The sequence below is a fragment of the Biomphalaria glabrata genome, chromosome 15 (genome assembly GCF_947242115.1).
Source record: "Biomphalaria glabrata chromosome 15, xgBioGlab47.1, whole genome shotgun sequence".
NCBI lineage: Eukaryota > Metazoa > Mollusca > Gastropoda > Planorbidae > Biomphalaria > Biomphalaria glabrata.
Genome location: NC_074725.1, coordinates 9,573,055 through 9,587,983, shown reverse-complemented (window position 1 = coordinate 9,587,983; position 14,929 = coordinate 9,573,055). Strand labels below are relative to the sequence as shown.

Genomic DNA, 14,929 nt, shown 5'->3' with positions numbered 1-14,929 from the left:
TTTAGAGCTGGGTGGACTCAGAGGCGTTCTAAAAAAAATACCGATACTAAAAATTTATTTCAGTCTTCATCAGCATTATACCACTCAACCACCGCGCCTCCCTCTCGATTGCTATGCTGGTTTCTTTACAATTTTGATTTTAGAGGAAAATATCAGTGTTCTCTTTGGCGCAACAAAAAATGTATGGTGCCTTACAAGATGAAACCTTATAGAGGACGCAGCACTAACCAAAAGATATTCAAGCTAAATGAAGATCCCTCCATAGTGACTTACATAAATTAAGTTGAGCAGGTCACCTCAAAATAATGCCAGAGAACAGACAAACAACAATAGTATACCGGCAAAAACCAAAAGGCAGGCGCTCCAAGGCAGACCACAAATACGATGGCTCGATGTACAACAGCTAAAGGTTCGGGTATGGAACGACAAGCACAGAAGAGATCTGAATAAAAAGATTTGTTGAAGTAGGTCAGGCCCCTCCATGTGATGTATTGCCATTGAGATGCATAAATGATCACCATCGCCTGACAACAAAAAAATATGTTAGAATCGAGAATAAACGTACTCGAGGGCCATTCTCTATGGACAACTCGCAACGGGCACAAGAAATACTGGTCGCCCCAATCTCACATATTTGATGGGATGAAACGGTACCTCAAAAAAGTGGACATCGATGCTGACTACTGTGAAGACCGCCCAGGACGACAGCACCAAGTGGAGAGAGATTGTGACAAAGAAAGCTAAGGACCTCAGCTCTGGAAGAAAAGCGACCCAAATGAAAAATGGCTGATTCTTCTACCACCAAAGCAAATGCTACCGTTGCCTGCGTTGCATATGTACGTGAATGTTTCTCCGAAATAGAGCTCTATAAGTACATACAAAAACTGCACCGCCAGACAAACTATATTCGTTCTTCGACTAAAGGAAGCTAACTAGATGGATAAGCTTAAATTACACTCTTTCATCCCATATAAGGATTGACCATATGGACCACACCGTCCACACCGGTCGGGCTGCAGCAGAATGTGAGATGCACAATTTTCCATTATATCATAATTAGCACTAATCGCTTAACAAAGGCGTATCATTCTTAGTGATATAGATTTCACATATAGTGTGATTGAATATATAACCGGACTGAGGGCTATAAATCAAAATGTTTCAGTATAATAGGTCACAAGACCTCTGAAATGCTAGAACTACTGTTAGCACTCTGATTGTGCGGCAATGCCAATGCCTACTAGACATCTCTTCTGTATGTTATCATTACATCTTCCTCCTTTTTCAAGAGTTATAGATATCCTTAAAATGAATGTACCTCACTTGTAGGCCCTCATATACATATTCTTAAAAAGAATGTACCACATGTAGGCCCTCATATACATATCCTTAAAAAGAATGTACCTCACCTGTAGGCCCTCATATACATATCCTTAAAAAGAATGTACCACATGTAGGCCCTCATATACATATCCTTAAAAAGAATGTACCTCACCTGTAGGCCCTCATATACATATCCTTAAAAAGAATGTACCTCACCTGTAGGCCCTCATATACATATCCTTAAAAAGAATGTACCACATGTAGGCCCTCATATACATATCCTTAAAAAGAATGTACCTCACCTGTAGGCCCTCATATACATATCCTTAAAAAGAATGTACCTCACCTGTAGGCCCTCATATACATATCCTTAACAAGAATGTACCACATGTAGGCCCTCATATACATATCCTTAACAAGAATGTACCTCACCTGTAGGCCCTCATATCCCTATCCTTAACAAGAATGTACCTCACCTGTAGGCCCTCATATCCCCGTTCTTCGTCTTGAACTGATCGTTGTGGACCAGTAAGTACTGTGGTCTGTTGAAATCGTAGTCGTAGACAGCCTCCAGCTCAGATTGTTTTAACTGTCTTCGAATCCCCAACTTGTGGTGCCTTTTGGTGGAATCCTAGATGACGATAAGCTTCCAGGTCAGTCATGAAATTAAACTTGTAATAGATCTACACTAGCAATAATAAATCTGTGCAATTAGAAATATTTTAAACAATTTTTTTTTTGTTTAGCGTTATTTCGTGGTTTTAGCTTTCTCAATACGCTATGATCCTATCATTTGCTTGGACCAGTTGGGAAAGAGGTGGGGGGCGGGAAGAAAGAAGGGGGACATTTGGGGGGGGGGGGGGTAACCGTGATTCATTTTTAAATGAACAAAAAGCTGGAACGGCCTGAACTTGAGGTTTCAAACCAATTTAAGCCTGCTCGAAGAGTTTTCATATCAACCACAGATCAAGTGAAAACTTTGCACGACTATTCATTGTACCTGACAAGACATGAATCAATTTACAAAAATTAACCAATTAGTTAATATTGTTGATTAATAATTTTGTTTGATATCGAAATAAGGGAAATAGCTGCTACTTAACGAGAGATGTGGATGTATATATGGATTTATTTCCTTTATTACGTTCAGACAAGTATTTTGCACAAATTCCCATTACCGGATGAAGTTGAAACTTTGCATAATTATTCAAAGTCGATGACAATACACGAATCAATTCAAAAAATAACCAATCAGTTAATCAATTAGTTCTAATTACGTAATTGTGTTTCATATGGCAGAAAGGGAGATAAACCCTGCCATTTTCAGATAAATGCCAGTAATTAAGGGTTCTTTACCTTTGATAAACTTTGCTACACCAGGACAATGACACAAGAGGAAATCAAAATTTCTTTCTCCCTTTCCTTCTCTCTCTCTTTGTCTTATAAACATTCTCTCTGCCTTTTCTCGACTGCACAATTCAATATCGAAATTTTCAAAAGGCTCTATTTTGGTCTTCGTGTTCCCTCCCCCTCCCCAAACCTTATTAAACAAAAAATCCCCCCCCCCAAACCGTATTAAACAACAAATCCCCCCCAAACCGTATTAAACAACAAATCCTCCCCAAACCGTATTAAACAACAAATCCTCCCCAAACCGTATTAAACAACAAATCCTCCCCAAACCGTATTAAACAACAAATCCTCCCCCAAAACAACAACACATACGTATTCGTGTTAGCCACGTATTCACATAGGCGGGTTAACCACCAAAGCATAATTGATTTCAATTTGTTTATTTTTTAATTTGTACACACCGTTACACACAAAACTCATGCGAATCCGTTCGGGTGGTTATATAAATTTATTAATAGATCAGTCATTGATATTTGGAAATATATTATAGATTAAACAGAGAAAAAAATAGGGATCAAACTGACCTTGGGATCCTCAGACTCCACGCTGGTGAACTCTAAGGCTTCAAGCCTGTTTCTAGTTCCCTGGATGTCCAGGTCGACCTTAAACTGTGCCAGATGGTGATGCACGTTCCCTATGATATGTTCCTGAAGTCTGAATCCATAATTTCTATCCGATTCCCTCAAGAAACTCGGTAAGATGAAACCTGCCATGTACATTAAATAGGGGAGTTTTAGAACACGGTTTAACATAGTGATATCATCGTTGTTAGGGTTTCGATGTTTTTAAGACATTAAAATAGTGTAAGATAGAAAAAGAATAGAAAGATTTATGGATCAATGTGGGGTAGAGGGGAGGGAAGATAAAATATAACCAAAAGAAAATTACAACGTAAGCAAATAAAAAAAAACTTGGAGAAATTTTTCAAATAGAACACCAATGTCAAGGACGCTATAGTTCGAGGTCATTGTTGCCACCAAATAATAATTATTCTGCGCAACAAGCTAAAGAACTTAGAAATTTGATATTATAATGCTTAACAGGGAAAATACAATTTTTTAAAAAGACAATTCCTCCTTGATGAAACTGAAGACTTTTTGAAAGGGAGATTACTTCCTAATAACTAATGTAGGACAGAGAGAAAAAGACCCCCCCTCCCCTCCCCCAAGATAAACAAAAAGTCCTGGGTACGCAGTTAGAGATGTAGTATAGAAGAATCTAGTTTGTGTGATAAAGATCCAGACTTAGAAACTGAATTATTACATAAGACGGAACGCAAAATGTTCCTCCGCGTTCATTTATTGTTGTTGGTTTGTTTTTTTTTTGCCAGAGATAAACATCGACTATTAAATTTTCTAGGAAAATCGTTAGAGACGTTTTTTGAGAACCGTTTTTTGATGTTTCCTTCTTCCCATAAAGAGTTTGCAATCTGATAAGAGGAATAGTTTTAAAAAAAAAAGATTAGCTATTTATAGCTCAACGCCACAGATGCAGTTCTCTTTATACCATTCGTCTGTTAGTCTCAGAGGAAAGTGTCCTGGTTTGGCGCGACTTTTAACATGATTCAAATGAAATCGAAATGCAACGTTCTTATGAGGTATAACACCATCGCATGTCCTGTGATGTACTGATGCTGCTAAGACCTTTTTCAAATGTGTTTCTCAAACTAAAAAGTGTCTCACTTTGCTAAGTAGAACTTTTTTTTCCCTTGCTGATTGTTGATATACAGCTATTGATGGTAGCTCCGAACAGTTAGTCAAATTAAAGATATATATATATATAAGTGTGTGTGTTTTAATTGTATAGATTGATAATTCCTTTAGTTGATAAGACAACAGCAGGCACTAACGATTATCTAGAGCTGTAGGTATTATTATAGGTTAATATGTAGAAATGTATCCCTTCTTAACGTTGAGACGTGTCTAAGGCAGCAAAAACACTGAGCATCAAATTGATTATTCTCTTTTGAGTCCAAAGATCATTGTCTTTATTACAAAACAGCTGCTGTCATTACGGAACAGCTGGTATCATCACGGAACAGCTGCTGTCATTGTTTTAGCATAAACAACTGATAGGTGACGATAAAAACTAGATCTAGATGACGTCCTATTGTAAAAAAAAAAAAAAAAACATTGTGCACATAGCTGGGGTAATTACATTTAGTCCGTTGGTTATTGCGCTTTCCCCATGCATTAAACAGTTAATACCTTTCTGAATGTATGGGGCTTAAATGAAGTTTGAAGCTTTTTTTGTGCCGAAACAAATTTTGAATAAAACCTGAGCAATGGAAGAAGGAAAATAAAATATAGCCAAAAGAAAAATAAAACGTAAGCAAATGTAATAGTCTTAGTGAAATTTCAAATAAATTATCTCAAATAATATGATAACAATGTTAACTCATTGCAAGCGTAATCTGATTCCAAACAATATCAGATGACAGCGTGATCTCACCTGTACTTAGAAATCTAGTCTCCATCACACCATTCTGATGGAAGATGAAATCTATAATGTAGTCGTAGTTGTCTATGGTTAAAGCGGACCTGAAACATTCCACAAGGGCTGTTAGTACCTTATTACTAGTGTTAAGCTACTAATTAAAGACATTATCGTATCTTATCTTATATGATACAGACGTAACTTCAAAAAAAAAAAATACGTCCTACGCGTAATGTATTTAGTCATGCATATTAACCACTGACTTAAATTCTACCAAGTCACTGGTTTTCCTGGCTAGCTCAGGCAACCCATTCCATGCTCTAATAGCGCTAAGGAAGAAAGATCATTTGTACAAATTTGTCTTAGCATATGTAGTATGCGGTGCACCTTTATCTTTGTGTTTTTCTGAGTATTTTATAAAATTTTTGTGTTTGAAGATTATGGTTCAGTGTTGTGTGTATAATTTCTACTTTACTTTTAAGTCTTCTATCCTGAAGGCTTTCTAATTTTAGTTTTCTAAATACATCTTCTAACCCTTTAAAGATTGTCTGACAGATCTACCAATACATTGACAAGATAGTCTCACCTTAACGTAAGCGACGAGTCCAGCATGCCTTCATACCCATAATCCCCGGAAGTGTGACTTCTCAACGGACTTCCGTTATTCAGTTCAAAAATGCAGAAAGCAGAATCGATCAAGTCTAACTCTTCTTGGAATGAGCTGATGAATGTCTGAGAAAATGTACATTATAATGAAAAAAAATGCAGTTATTAAAATCTAGTTGACGTGGTAAACATTTTTTCCTAGAAAATTGATTTTCTTTCAAATAGCAGATCTGTTATTTATTTACTTAGCCTATATGGAGAATGTATGCCACATATCAGTTATTGTGACAGTCAAAACAATTAATAGTTTTACTTAATAAATAGTTTTAAATTTAAAAATGCCTTGATGTTGAGCATGTGTGTAAGATCCTGATCATACCTAGAGCCTCTGACTTTTATGTAGTCACAATATACGTGAATTCAATATAATATGCATAGTATCATACAATATATATATATAGGTCTTTGGGTTTGTTATTTAGAAATGTCACTTTGTTTAGCTTAAGATAGTATTTTTTATTGTATAAAATTGTTCTGTATTTCATGAAAAAGAAAAGATAGTGAAACTCAAGTACTAACCAGATTTACGAAGGTGGCGTAGTCAGGGCAATCTCCTCCTGGGACCAAAGCCCTAGAGTGAAGACCAACAAACTCAGCGCTGTCCACGTAATTGGTCACTTGCTAAAATATGCAAATTTAGACTATGTAAGATGGATCTACTCTCATAAAACACAAGCCTAGAATAAATCAATTAAATTACTAATGTGTGGTGATTATGTAAAGGTGTAAATATCAATTAATACTAATGTGTAACAAATAATAACATTAGTTCTTATACGATATTGATTATGGCAAGAGAATCCATTATAATAAGTATCCAGTCCACAATAAATAAGAAGCTGGTCTCATTTACATAGAAGCTTGTTCGCTATACATAAATAGGAGGCTTGTCCGCTATACATAAGTAAGAGGATTGTCCGCTATTAATAAGTAAGAGGATTGTCCGCTATAAGAAGTAAGAAGCTTATTTTCTGTAAATAAAAGTGTGCATAGTGTATGGTTGGAATGAATGAAAGGCTATACAAGTTACTTACTGGTAATGGAACACTTCCAGAATAGAAGACACTGATTTCACCCAGACTGACTTCGTAGGCGATCGTTTCATTTCTAAATCTGATGTCATATAGTAGAGGGCCAGTGAAACTGGACATACGGAAGTTGAATGACCAGTCTAAGTACTCCACCTGTCAGACATATTGACCAATTGGTGAATGTTTCTTTAACTAGAAGCTAAAAGAAATCCAAAATAGATAGAAACATTGACAAAAAGAGAAAAAAAGAGAAAGAGATACAAAGAAAAAGAGAGAGAGAGAGAAAAGAGAGAGTGTTTAAGAAAATTCGAGAAAAAGAGAATAAGAAAGAGAATAAAAAGAAAGAGAGAGAGAGTAAGAAAGTGTGACAAAAAGGAAAGAAAAAAAAGTGAGAAAAAGAGAGAGAGAAAGAAAACGGAGAGGTAAATTAGAGAGAGAAAGAGAGAGTGAAAATGATGTACAAACCAGTCTTTGTTTCACGGAATATCTTTTCCCCTCTGGCTCAACTGGCGTTGGCGCTCTCTGTGGCTTTTCGGGCACTGGTTTCCCGCGGCGTCGTAGGCTTGAGAATAGTGTATCTGTAGGTCTTTCTACTTTTATTTTTGGTATTCTAAATCAAAAAGCAAGCTAGTCATAGATCTATACACTATACAGTCATAATGTTATTCAGATGTGTTTATGTATGTAAATCTTAAAGTAAAAATTGTAATTAGAAAATATTTTTTGTTTTGTTTTAAAGAGCGGTATTGTAAGTCAGAATATTTTTTAAAATTTTTCATTTGTTAATAAGGAATAGGAAAAAATGTGCAGCTGTGTGGAAGATGTTTTGACGTATCTGTCGACTGCCGACATTAAGGTTAACTAAGTTTCGTCCTAGACACTTTTGGTTCTGCCACGGGAAATACTGCATGCCTCATTATTCTTCGGGCTTGAAGAAAGAAAAAGTAAAAGTTCCCCCCTTTCAGACCATGCGATCTATACGGCAGATGATAAGGTCATCTCTTTCTTTGGCCAACGGTTAACGAGCAGGGTGTAATGTGGCCAACACGACGACCAACCGCCTTTACTTTCCCCAACTAAAGTCATTACCCCTAAAAATACAGAAATTCAAAATCCCAGTCTTCAAGATTCGAACCCCTAAGACCGGCCCTGCAAAATAGCGGCGTATGCTATGCCGCCGGTCGACTAGTATAAAATATTTATATTATAACAAATAAACGATAACCTTACATTCAATTGCTTAGATTACTAATAACAAATAAAATTGTTGGCTATATTTTAAACTCGATAACATTTACATCATACGTGGATTATATGTGTACAATTATTAAACTTTATAAGACAACGTCATAGGAGAAGTATACACACGTTGATACCAAAGGGCGCTTAGACTAGAGTCAATAGTGTATGAACACAATGTATCGCCAAAAGCCAACGGAAAACAAAAAAAAAGCAATCGACTAACTAGCAAACTGACCACTGGCTAGTGTTATTACCCACCTTGAATAACACATGTTAAAAGTTCACAACAAATAAATAAACAAGCATACACACACTCTCACATCGTACACACTCCATCAGATCTTACACACCTTCTCACATCTTACACACCCTCTCAGATCTTGCACACACTCTCAGATCTTACACACCTTCTCACATCTTACACACACTCTCACATCGTGCACACCCTCTCAGATCTTACACACACTCTCAGATCGTACACACCCTCTCAGTTCTTACACATCCTCTCAGATCTTACACATCCTCTCAGATCGTACACAACCTCTCAGATCTTACACACCATCTCACATCTTACACACCTTCTCACATCTTACACACCCTCTAAGATCTTACACATCCTCTCAGATCTTACACACCTTCTCACATCTTACACACCTTCTCAGATCTTACACATACTCTTACATCTTACACACCTTCTCACATCTTACACACCCTCAGATCTTACACACCTTCTCACATCTTACACACCCTCTCAGATCTTACACACCCTCTCAGATCTTACACACACTCTTACATCTTACACACCTCTCAGATCTTACACACCTTCTCACATCTTACACACACTCTTACATCTTACACATGTGAAATGAGCATTATACTTTTGCGGTTTGAAAAGTACATTTGTGAAGGGGTCGGATGGTCTGAGCATTGGGCCTATTGTATTACAGTCAGCAGCAGCTAATTCTTTGTAGTACATTGCGCAAGTATGAGATGCATTAAACAAGCTACGCAGACGTCGCAGTTATGTATCAACACTATAAATTTAAAAATGAAAATTTGGGTGTTTCAGACAAAATTTAATACTACACCATAGCATTATAATTATTTCGTAACAAAAATAGTACTAATACTATACCTTATTAAAAAAGTAAATGCACATTCTAAATGCTATTTCCTTTACAATCTGAACATTTCGTAGCCTTTAATAAAAACAGAAATTAGGCGTATGTCATTTAAATGGGGAATGTTCGGGAAAACAAGGGGAGGCAATCACTGTTATTTACACTAAAACTTCATTATGTCCCTGTACTTCATATTGTACTTCTAACAGATTCACTTCAGATTGCCTTTGTTTTAGTAATATAGTTCATGAATAAACAAAACGTACGTGTTAGCTCTGTATCCAGCGTCAAGCTCTTCCAGGGAGTTGTACGTTCTGCCTGCGTACCAGACCTGGTCAATGGTCCACTCTGACAGGTTAGAGGAGGCTAAATTCAACAGAAGACCAAAGTCCAGAAAGTGCAGCTCATAGAATGGTATCTCACGGGTTAACAAAAACCAAGTCTTTCTGTCAGGAAGAGAAACAGTTCGGAGTAACAATTACTTCACTGATAATTGAATCGCTTGAATAATTAATGGATGTATAATAAACTGTAGGAGTCGCGTGGGAAAACGCTTGGCTTCCAAACCGAGGGGTCCGGGGCTCGAGTCCTTTAATTTCGGGATCTTTAGGGCGCCTCAGCTCTAAAGGGTACCTGACATTAGTTAAGGAAAAGTAAAGGCGGTGAGTCATTGTGCTGGTCACATGACACCCTCGTTAACCTCTACACCATCCGCCCCCTTGATCGAAGGGGAACTTAATTTTTTTTATAATAATAAAATGTTATGACATTTTAGTTGCATCATTCATTCTGTGTTGTATCATTACACAGATGTAATTATAAGCATTACCTAACACATTGTAAGTGGTACAGTGTTAAAATTTCTTTTTTTTTCTGTTTATTATTGACGAGGACGATGTTTTTATTTTATTGAACTTTCAGATTTACGTCATTCTCAAATCTTTTTGTAGTAATGAAACAATACATCCGAGTCCATAATTTGCCTATTTGGGATTTCCGATCTTATTAAACAGTCATAGTTGCATACCATCCTTGTTTTCTTTTTGTCACCACCTCAAAGTTGGTGCCATAGAGTAGAAACCCTAATTCTGTATTGTGTATGTTAATTCCATATTGTGAATCTTATTCACAACCCATGTTGCACTAAGGTGAACACTTTTGACCTTAGGTGAACCAGAGAGTTAAAGGCAGTGAGTCCACATAGAGATCTTGTAGCAAGCACTTGTATTGAGTCACTTAAGATATAAGCAGTAGAGTTAGATGTTTAAAGTAGTTGGTTATAGAATAAGTACTAAGTTGTGATATTCGTATATTACTGTTGGATTAATACTGACCATTCCTGGGTCGAATTGTATGGTGTATTCATTATGTGGTGTTATATTAAACTTATTGTGTCTGCTACACCCAGCGTCATTCCATTATTCCGTGATCTGTAACAAGAACCCAATGTCACCACCACGCCTACATTGATAACCACAGCCACATTCATAACATATAAAACAACACAGTGACATTTATGGTGTCAGAAGTGGTGTCAGAAAACGACATTTATAGTGTCAGAAGTGTCAGAAAATGACATCTTTGGTGTCAGAATAGTGTCAGAAGTGTCAGCAAACGATATTTTATGATATCAGAAGTGTCAGATCTACTAACTTAAAGGATTTATGAGCACCAGAGGAACAAGTCAAGAATTTTTTTCCTATTGCTGTCAGAAGTATTTTAATACTACAGTTACTTACAGTAACATTTATACGGATATTTTTGAAGTTGGCAAGGGAACTATTTAGTTAACACATGAAAAAGTAACTCTAAAAAAATATTTGTTTACACATGAAGCCACTCAACGAGCAAGAAAGCTAAAACCTGATTATTACAGACTCTACTATTTTTCTCATTTGGTCGTTCAGCGACACATTCAACATTATAGAGATGACCTAGATCTACATTTATTGAGACCAGCACACAATTTTTCAAGTGAGATTCACGTGATCCAAGAGTGACATTATTATTATCTTCAGCTAGTCTAATACTACTAACAAAAAAAAAACAGAGCTGAAATTGAAAGTTAACTGTGCCTACTATTTTAACTTGTACTTCAAGATTGAACTTTACATGAATTGCAACTAATCCAGAATTTATTAAATTTTTTTGACTACACACTTGGTATCTAGAGCTACTACTACATGTCACATTGACCTGCCATGACACAGATACCATTAGCAAGCTATTTTTTTCATCTGTGATGAAATGAACAATTTGAACTGTTCCTGTGTGAGCTGTATTTTCAACTTTTCCAGTTGACTACTGTCCTAAGTGTCATTTATCTGGAAGCCTGATTTATGTGGGTGTACTTTTACACCAGTTGAGATAGCTTTAGGAGCACAGCATTGTTCAAAGTTACTTTAACATCCTAAGCGAAAGAGATCAAACATGATACGCTGAGACAACCTGGATACTACAGCCTGTGTGGGTGAAACTAGACAACCGTGATACTACAACCGGTGTGGGTGAAAATCTAGTACTACAAGTCATTCAAGTCATCGTTTGAAGACAGCTGATATATGGTCAGTCGAAGTAGCTGACATATTCAAGAATCATCTACATCGAGTGCTCGTCATAATTCTAATGACACACTCCTATTGTCGCTGTCTAACAGCACAGTTAATAAGAGAGCGCTCTCACTCTTAGACCTCTCTTGTCGTCACTACTTATGGTCATTTTTAGTTATTTATATTTGTTTCAGCAACTGTACGAAACAGTGGATTACCTATCAAGCACATGAATTATTTATTGGATTACTTGTCAACTATATGAATTGTTTAATGGATTATCTGTCAAACATATGAAGTATCTATTGGATTACTATTGTTCAAGAACTTGAGTACCGTATCATTTAACATTGTACTGTGAATTTAACAAGTGGATTACTTATGAACTGTACCATTGTGCTGTGGATTTAACAAGTGGATTACTTATGAACTGTAACATTGTACTGTGGATTTAACAAGTGGATTACTTATGAACTGTACCATTGTGCTGTGGATTTAGCAAGTGAATTACTTATGAACTGTACCGTTGTACTGTGGATTTAACAAGTGGATTACTTATGAACTGTAACATTGTACTGTGGATTTAGCAAGTGGATTACTTATGAACTGTGGATTTAACAAGTGGATTACTTATGAACTGTACCATTGTGCTGTGGATTTAACAAGTGGATTACTTATGAACTGTACCGTTGTGCTGCGGATTTAGCAAGTGGATTACTTATGAACTGTACTGTGGACATATTTTATGTGGAGCATCACCGGAACTTTATGTACAAGTCAAGCATCAAGTGAATATTTAAGGGAAGTAACTTTAATTACCCTTTAGTATTATCAGTATTGATTAGTTCTCTTTGAACTACACCACAATTTATTTCATTGTTTACATTTGTATTTATATATACATTTGACCTGTAGGGACTAAATTTAATTATCTATTGAGTCTGAGCATTTATATTTTTTTTCAAGTAAGCATCCAGGTATTGGTAGGGACTCTTTAGATAAAGTAAATACTTGATCGTATAGCTGTATTAGTCAAGTTTGTATTTGTCAAGTATCTATCATATTGTTAAACTCTTGTATTGATATTGTCTTGTTTACATCTGTTGAATTTTCTTTTGCGTCATAGTTATTTCTCATTGTAATTCTTTTGTCTACTATTTCTACTATCTTGTAATGTCTCTTTAAAGCAGACTGTTTAGTATCTATAGTGTATTTATGTTTGTCTAATTACTTATTAATATATATATTTATTTTACTTCTTATTTCAACCTATTTTTTATTATTATCAACACTACACTACACACTTGATACACTATGGGATATACTTTTATTTGAGATTGACAACATTCATATTTTGATACTATTGATCACTATTTATCAGACTAATAAGGCTCACATAATTGTGAATTATTTGTTGCAATAATTTTTTACATTGCAAGTGGAGATACTAAAAATACATAAGCACATAATTGATCAGTAAAGTATTACATTACGAACTAGACAAAGTACCAAGAATAACTTAAGATACCTCATAACCTCAATTGTTTCGCACAAAATATATATCTACTATTACCTGCAATTACTATTTGAGCTATAATAATTATTTATCGTACAATATTCATTTACAACTACCTAGTGTACACATATCTATTAATTAACTATATTACAAATTTGAATCTTTGAAAATGGCTGAGTATGAGAAACTAATAGAGATAGTGGATAAACTAAAGTTAAAAGAAGATGATAGAGCTGCATTCATTAAAATTGAAATAGATAGAATTAGAGTAGAAAAAGACAAGCAACGGGAAGAAAGGCTACATGAAAGAAGACTGAGAGAGAAAGAACAAGAAAACTTAGAGAAAGAAAAAGAACGCCAGCATGAAATAAAATTAAAAGAACATGAAGAAAAAATGGCAAAATTAGCAAAAGAAAATAAAGACAATTCAGCAAGTCAAACTTCATCTCATCATCAGTATCACAGCAAATTTAGGAACTTTGACCCAAAAGAAGACACATTGGAAAATTTCATTATTCAATTTGAATACATCTGTCAAACAGCAAATATGAATAGTGCACGAATGGCTCAACAACTGCTAGCTAACCTAAGAGGTGAAACACTAAACATCATCGACACACTAACTATGGAGCAAAGAAAAGACTACAACACAGTGAAACAAAGACTAATTGAACATTTTGGCAAAACGGAGGAGCACTATCGAAAACTTTTTAGGGAAATAAAACTAACCAAGAATGCAGATTTAAAAAGAACAATACATGACATGCGCCAGAACATGACAAAGTGGCTACAACTCGCAAACTGCAACTTAGATGACCCCAAACAGATCTTAGATTTCTTTCTCATTGAGAATGTGCTAATTAATGTTACGGATGCAGCATTCTCATTCCTGAAGGAGAGAAAAATAAAAAATGAAGCTGAATTGATATCAAACTTAACAACATACAAAGACTCACACCCAAACATCACCATTGACAAAAGGGAATTGTACAATGTAGCTGCAACAGTGACAGAAAACCATCCAAGAACTACAAATAAATTTAAATATGCCAAGAGCATACAATGTTTTTTCTGTGGCATATTGGGTCACACCAAAGCAGAGTGCAGAAAGAGAATGGCATCAGAAAAACAGCAATATGTAAATAGAAACCATAGATATGGAAGAGATAACAGAACTTTCCAGAGCTTCAGTCCTAACTATAATAGATCCTATCAACAACAATATAACAGAAGAACATGGCAAAGCTACAGTCCAACTAACAGTAGATCACATCAAACAAACAGAAGATGGCAAAACAACAGAATGTCTAGAAGAGACCAATTTCAAGATAGACAACATACTTACCACAATAACAATCATACCAGACAAAACATAGCAGCTGTAGCAACTGAAAGACCAATAGAATATGAAACAGTAGCATATATACAGACAAAGGTAGCCAAATTAAAAGTGTATCCTGCCTATGTGGATGGCATTAAGGTATATGCATTACGTGACAGCGGCTGCACCTCAATCATTGTGAAGAAATCACTAGTAAAACCTGAACAGATACTTGAAGACAAGGTCACACTGACTTATGCAAATAAAGACTTAGGGGAAGTATGTGAAACAGCATTAGTTTTCATTGAATC

General features: G+C 35.7%; 1 protein-coding gene across 1 annotated transcript in view; it reads right to left on the bottom strand.

The window, feature by feature from the left end:
* LOC106055791 (putative amine oxidase [copper-containing]) overlaps window positions 1-14,929 on the bottom strand; it is a 36,319-nt gene that overhangs the window by 3,564 nt on the left and 17,826 nt on the right. The window contains exons 6-13 of the mRNA XM_056012886.1: window positions 9,499-9,678; window positions 7,335-7,479; window positions 6,873-7,022; window positions 6,358-6,459; window positions 5,759-5,904; window positions 5,188-5,276; window positions 3,261-3,442; window positions 1,800-1,954 (exon numbers count right to left, since the gene is read on the bottom strand). Of these exons, the coding sequence (XP_055868861.1) occupies window positions 1,800-1,954; window positions 3,261-3,442; window positions 5,188-5,276; window positions 5,759-5,904; window positions 6,358-6,459; window positions 6,873-7,022; window positions 7,335-7,479; window positions 9,499-9,678 (1,149 nt within the window). The remainder of the gene's footprint in view (window positions 1-1,799; window positions 1,955-3,260; window positions 3,443-5,187; window positions 5,277-5,758; window positions 5,905-6,357; window positions 6,460-6,872; window positions 7,023-7,334; window positions 7,480-9,498; window positions 9,679-14,929) is intronic.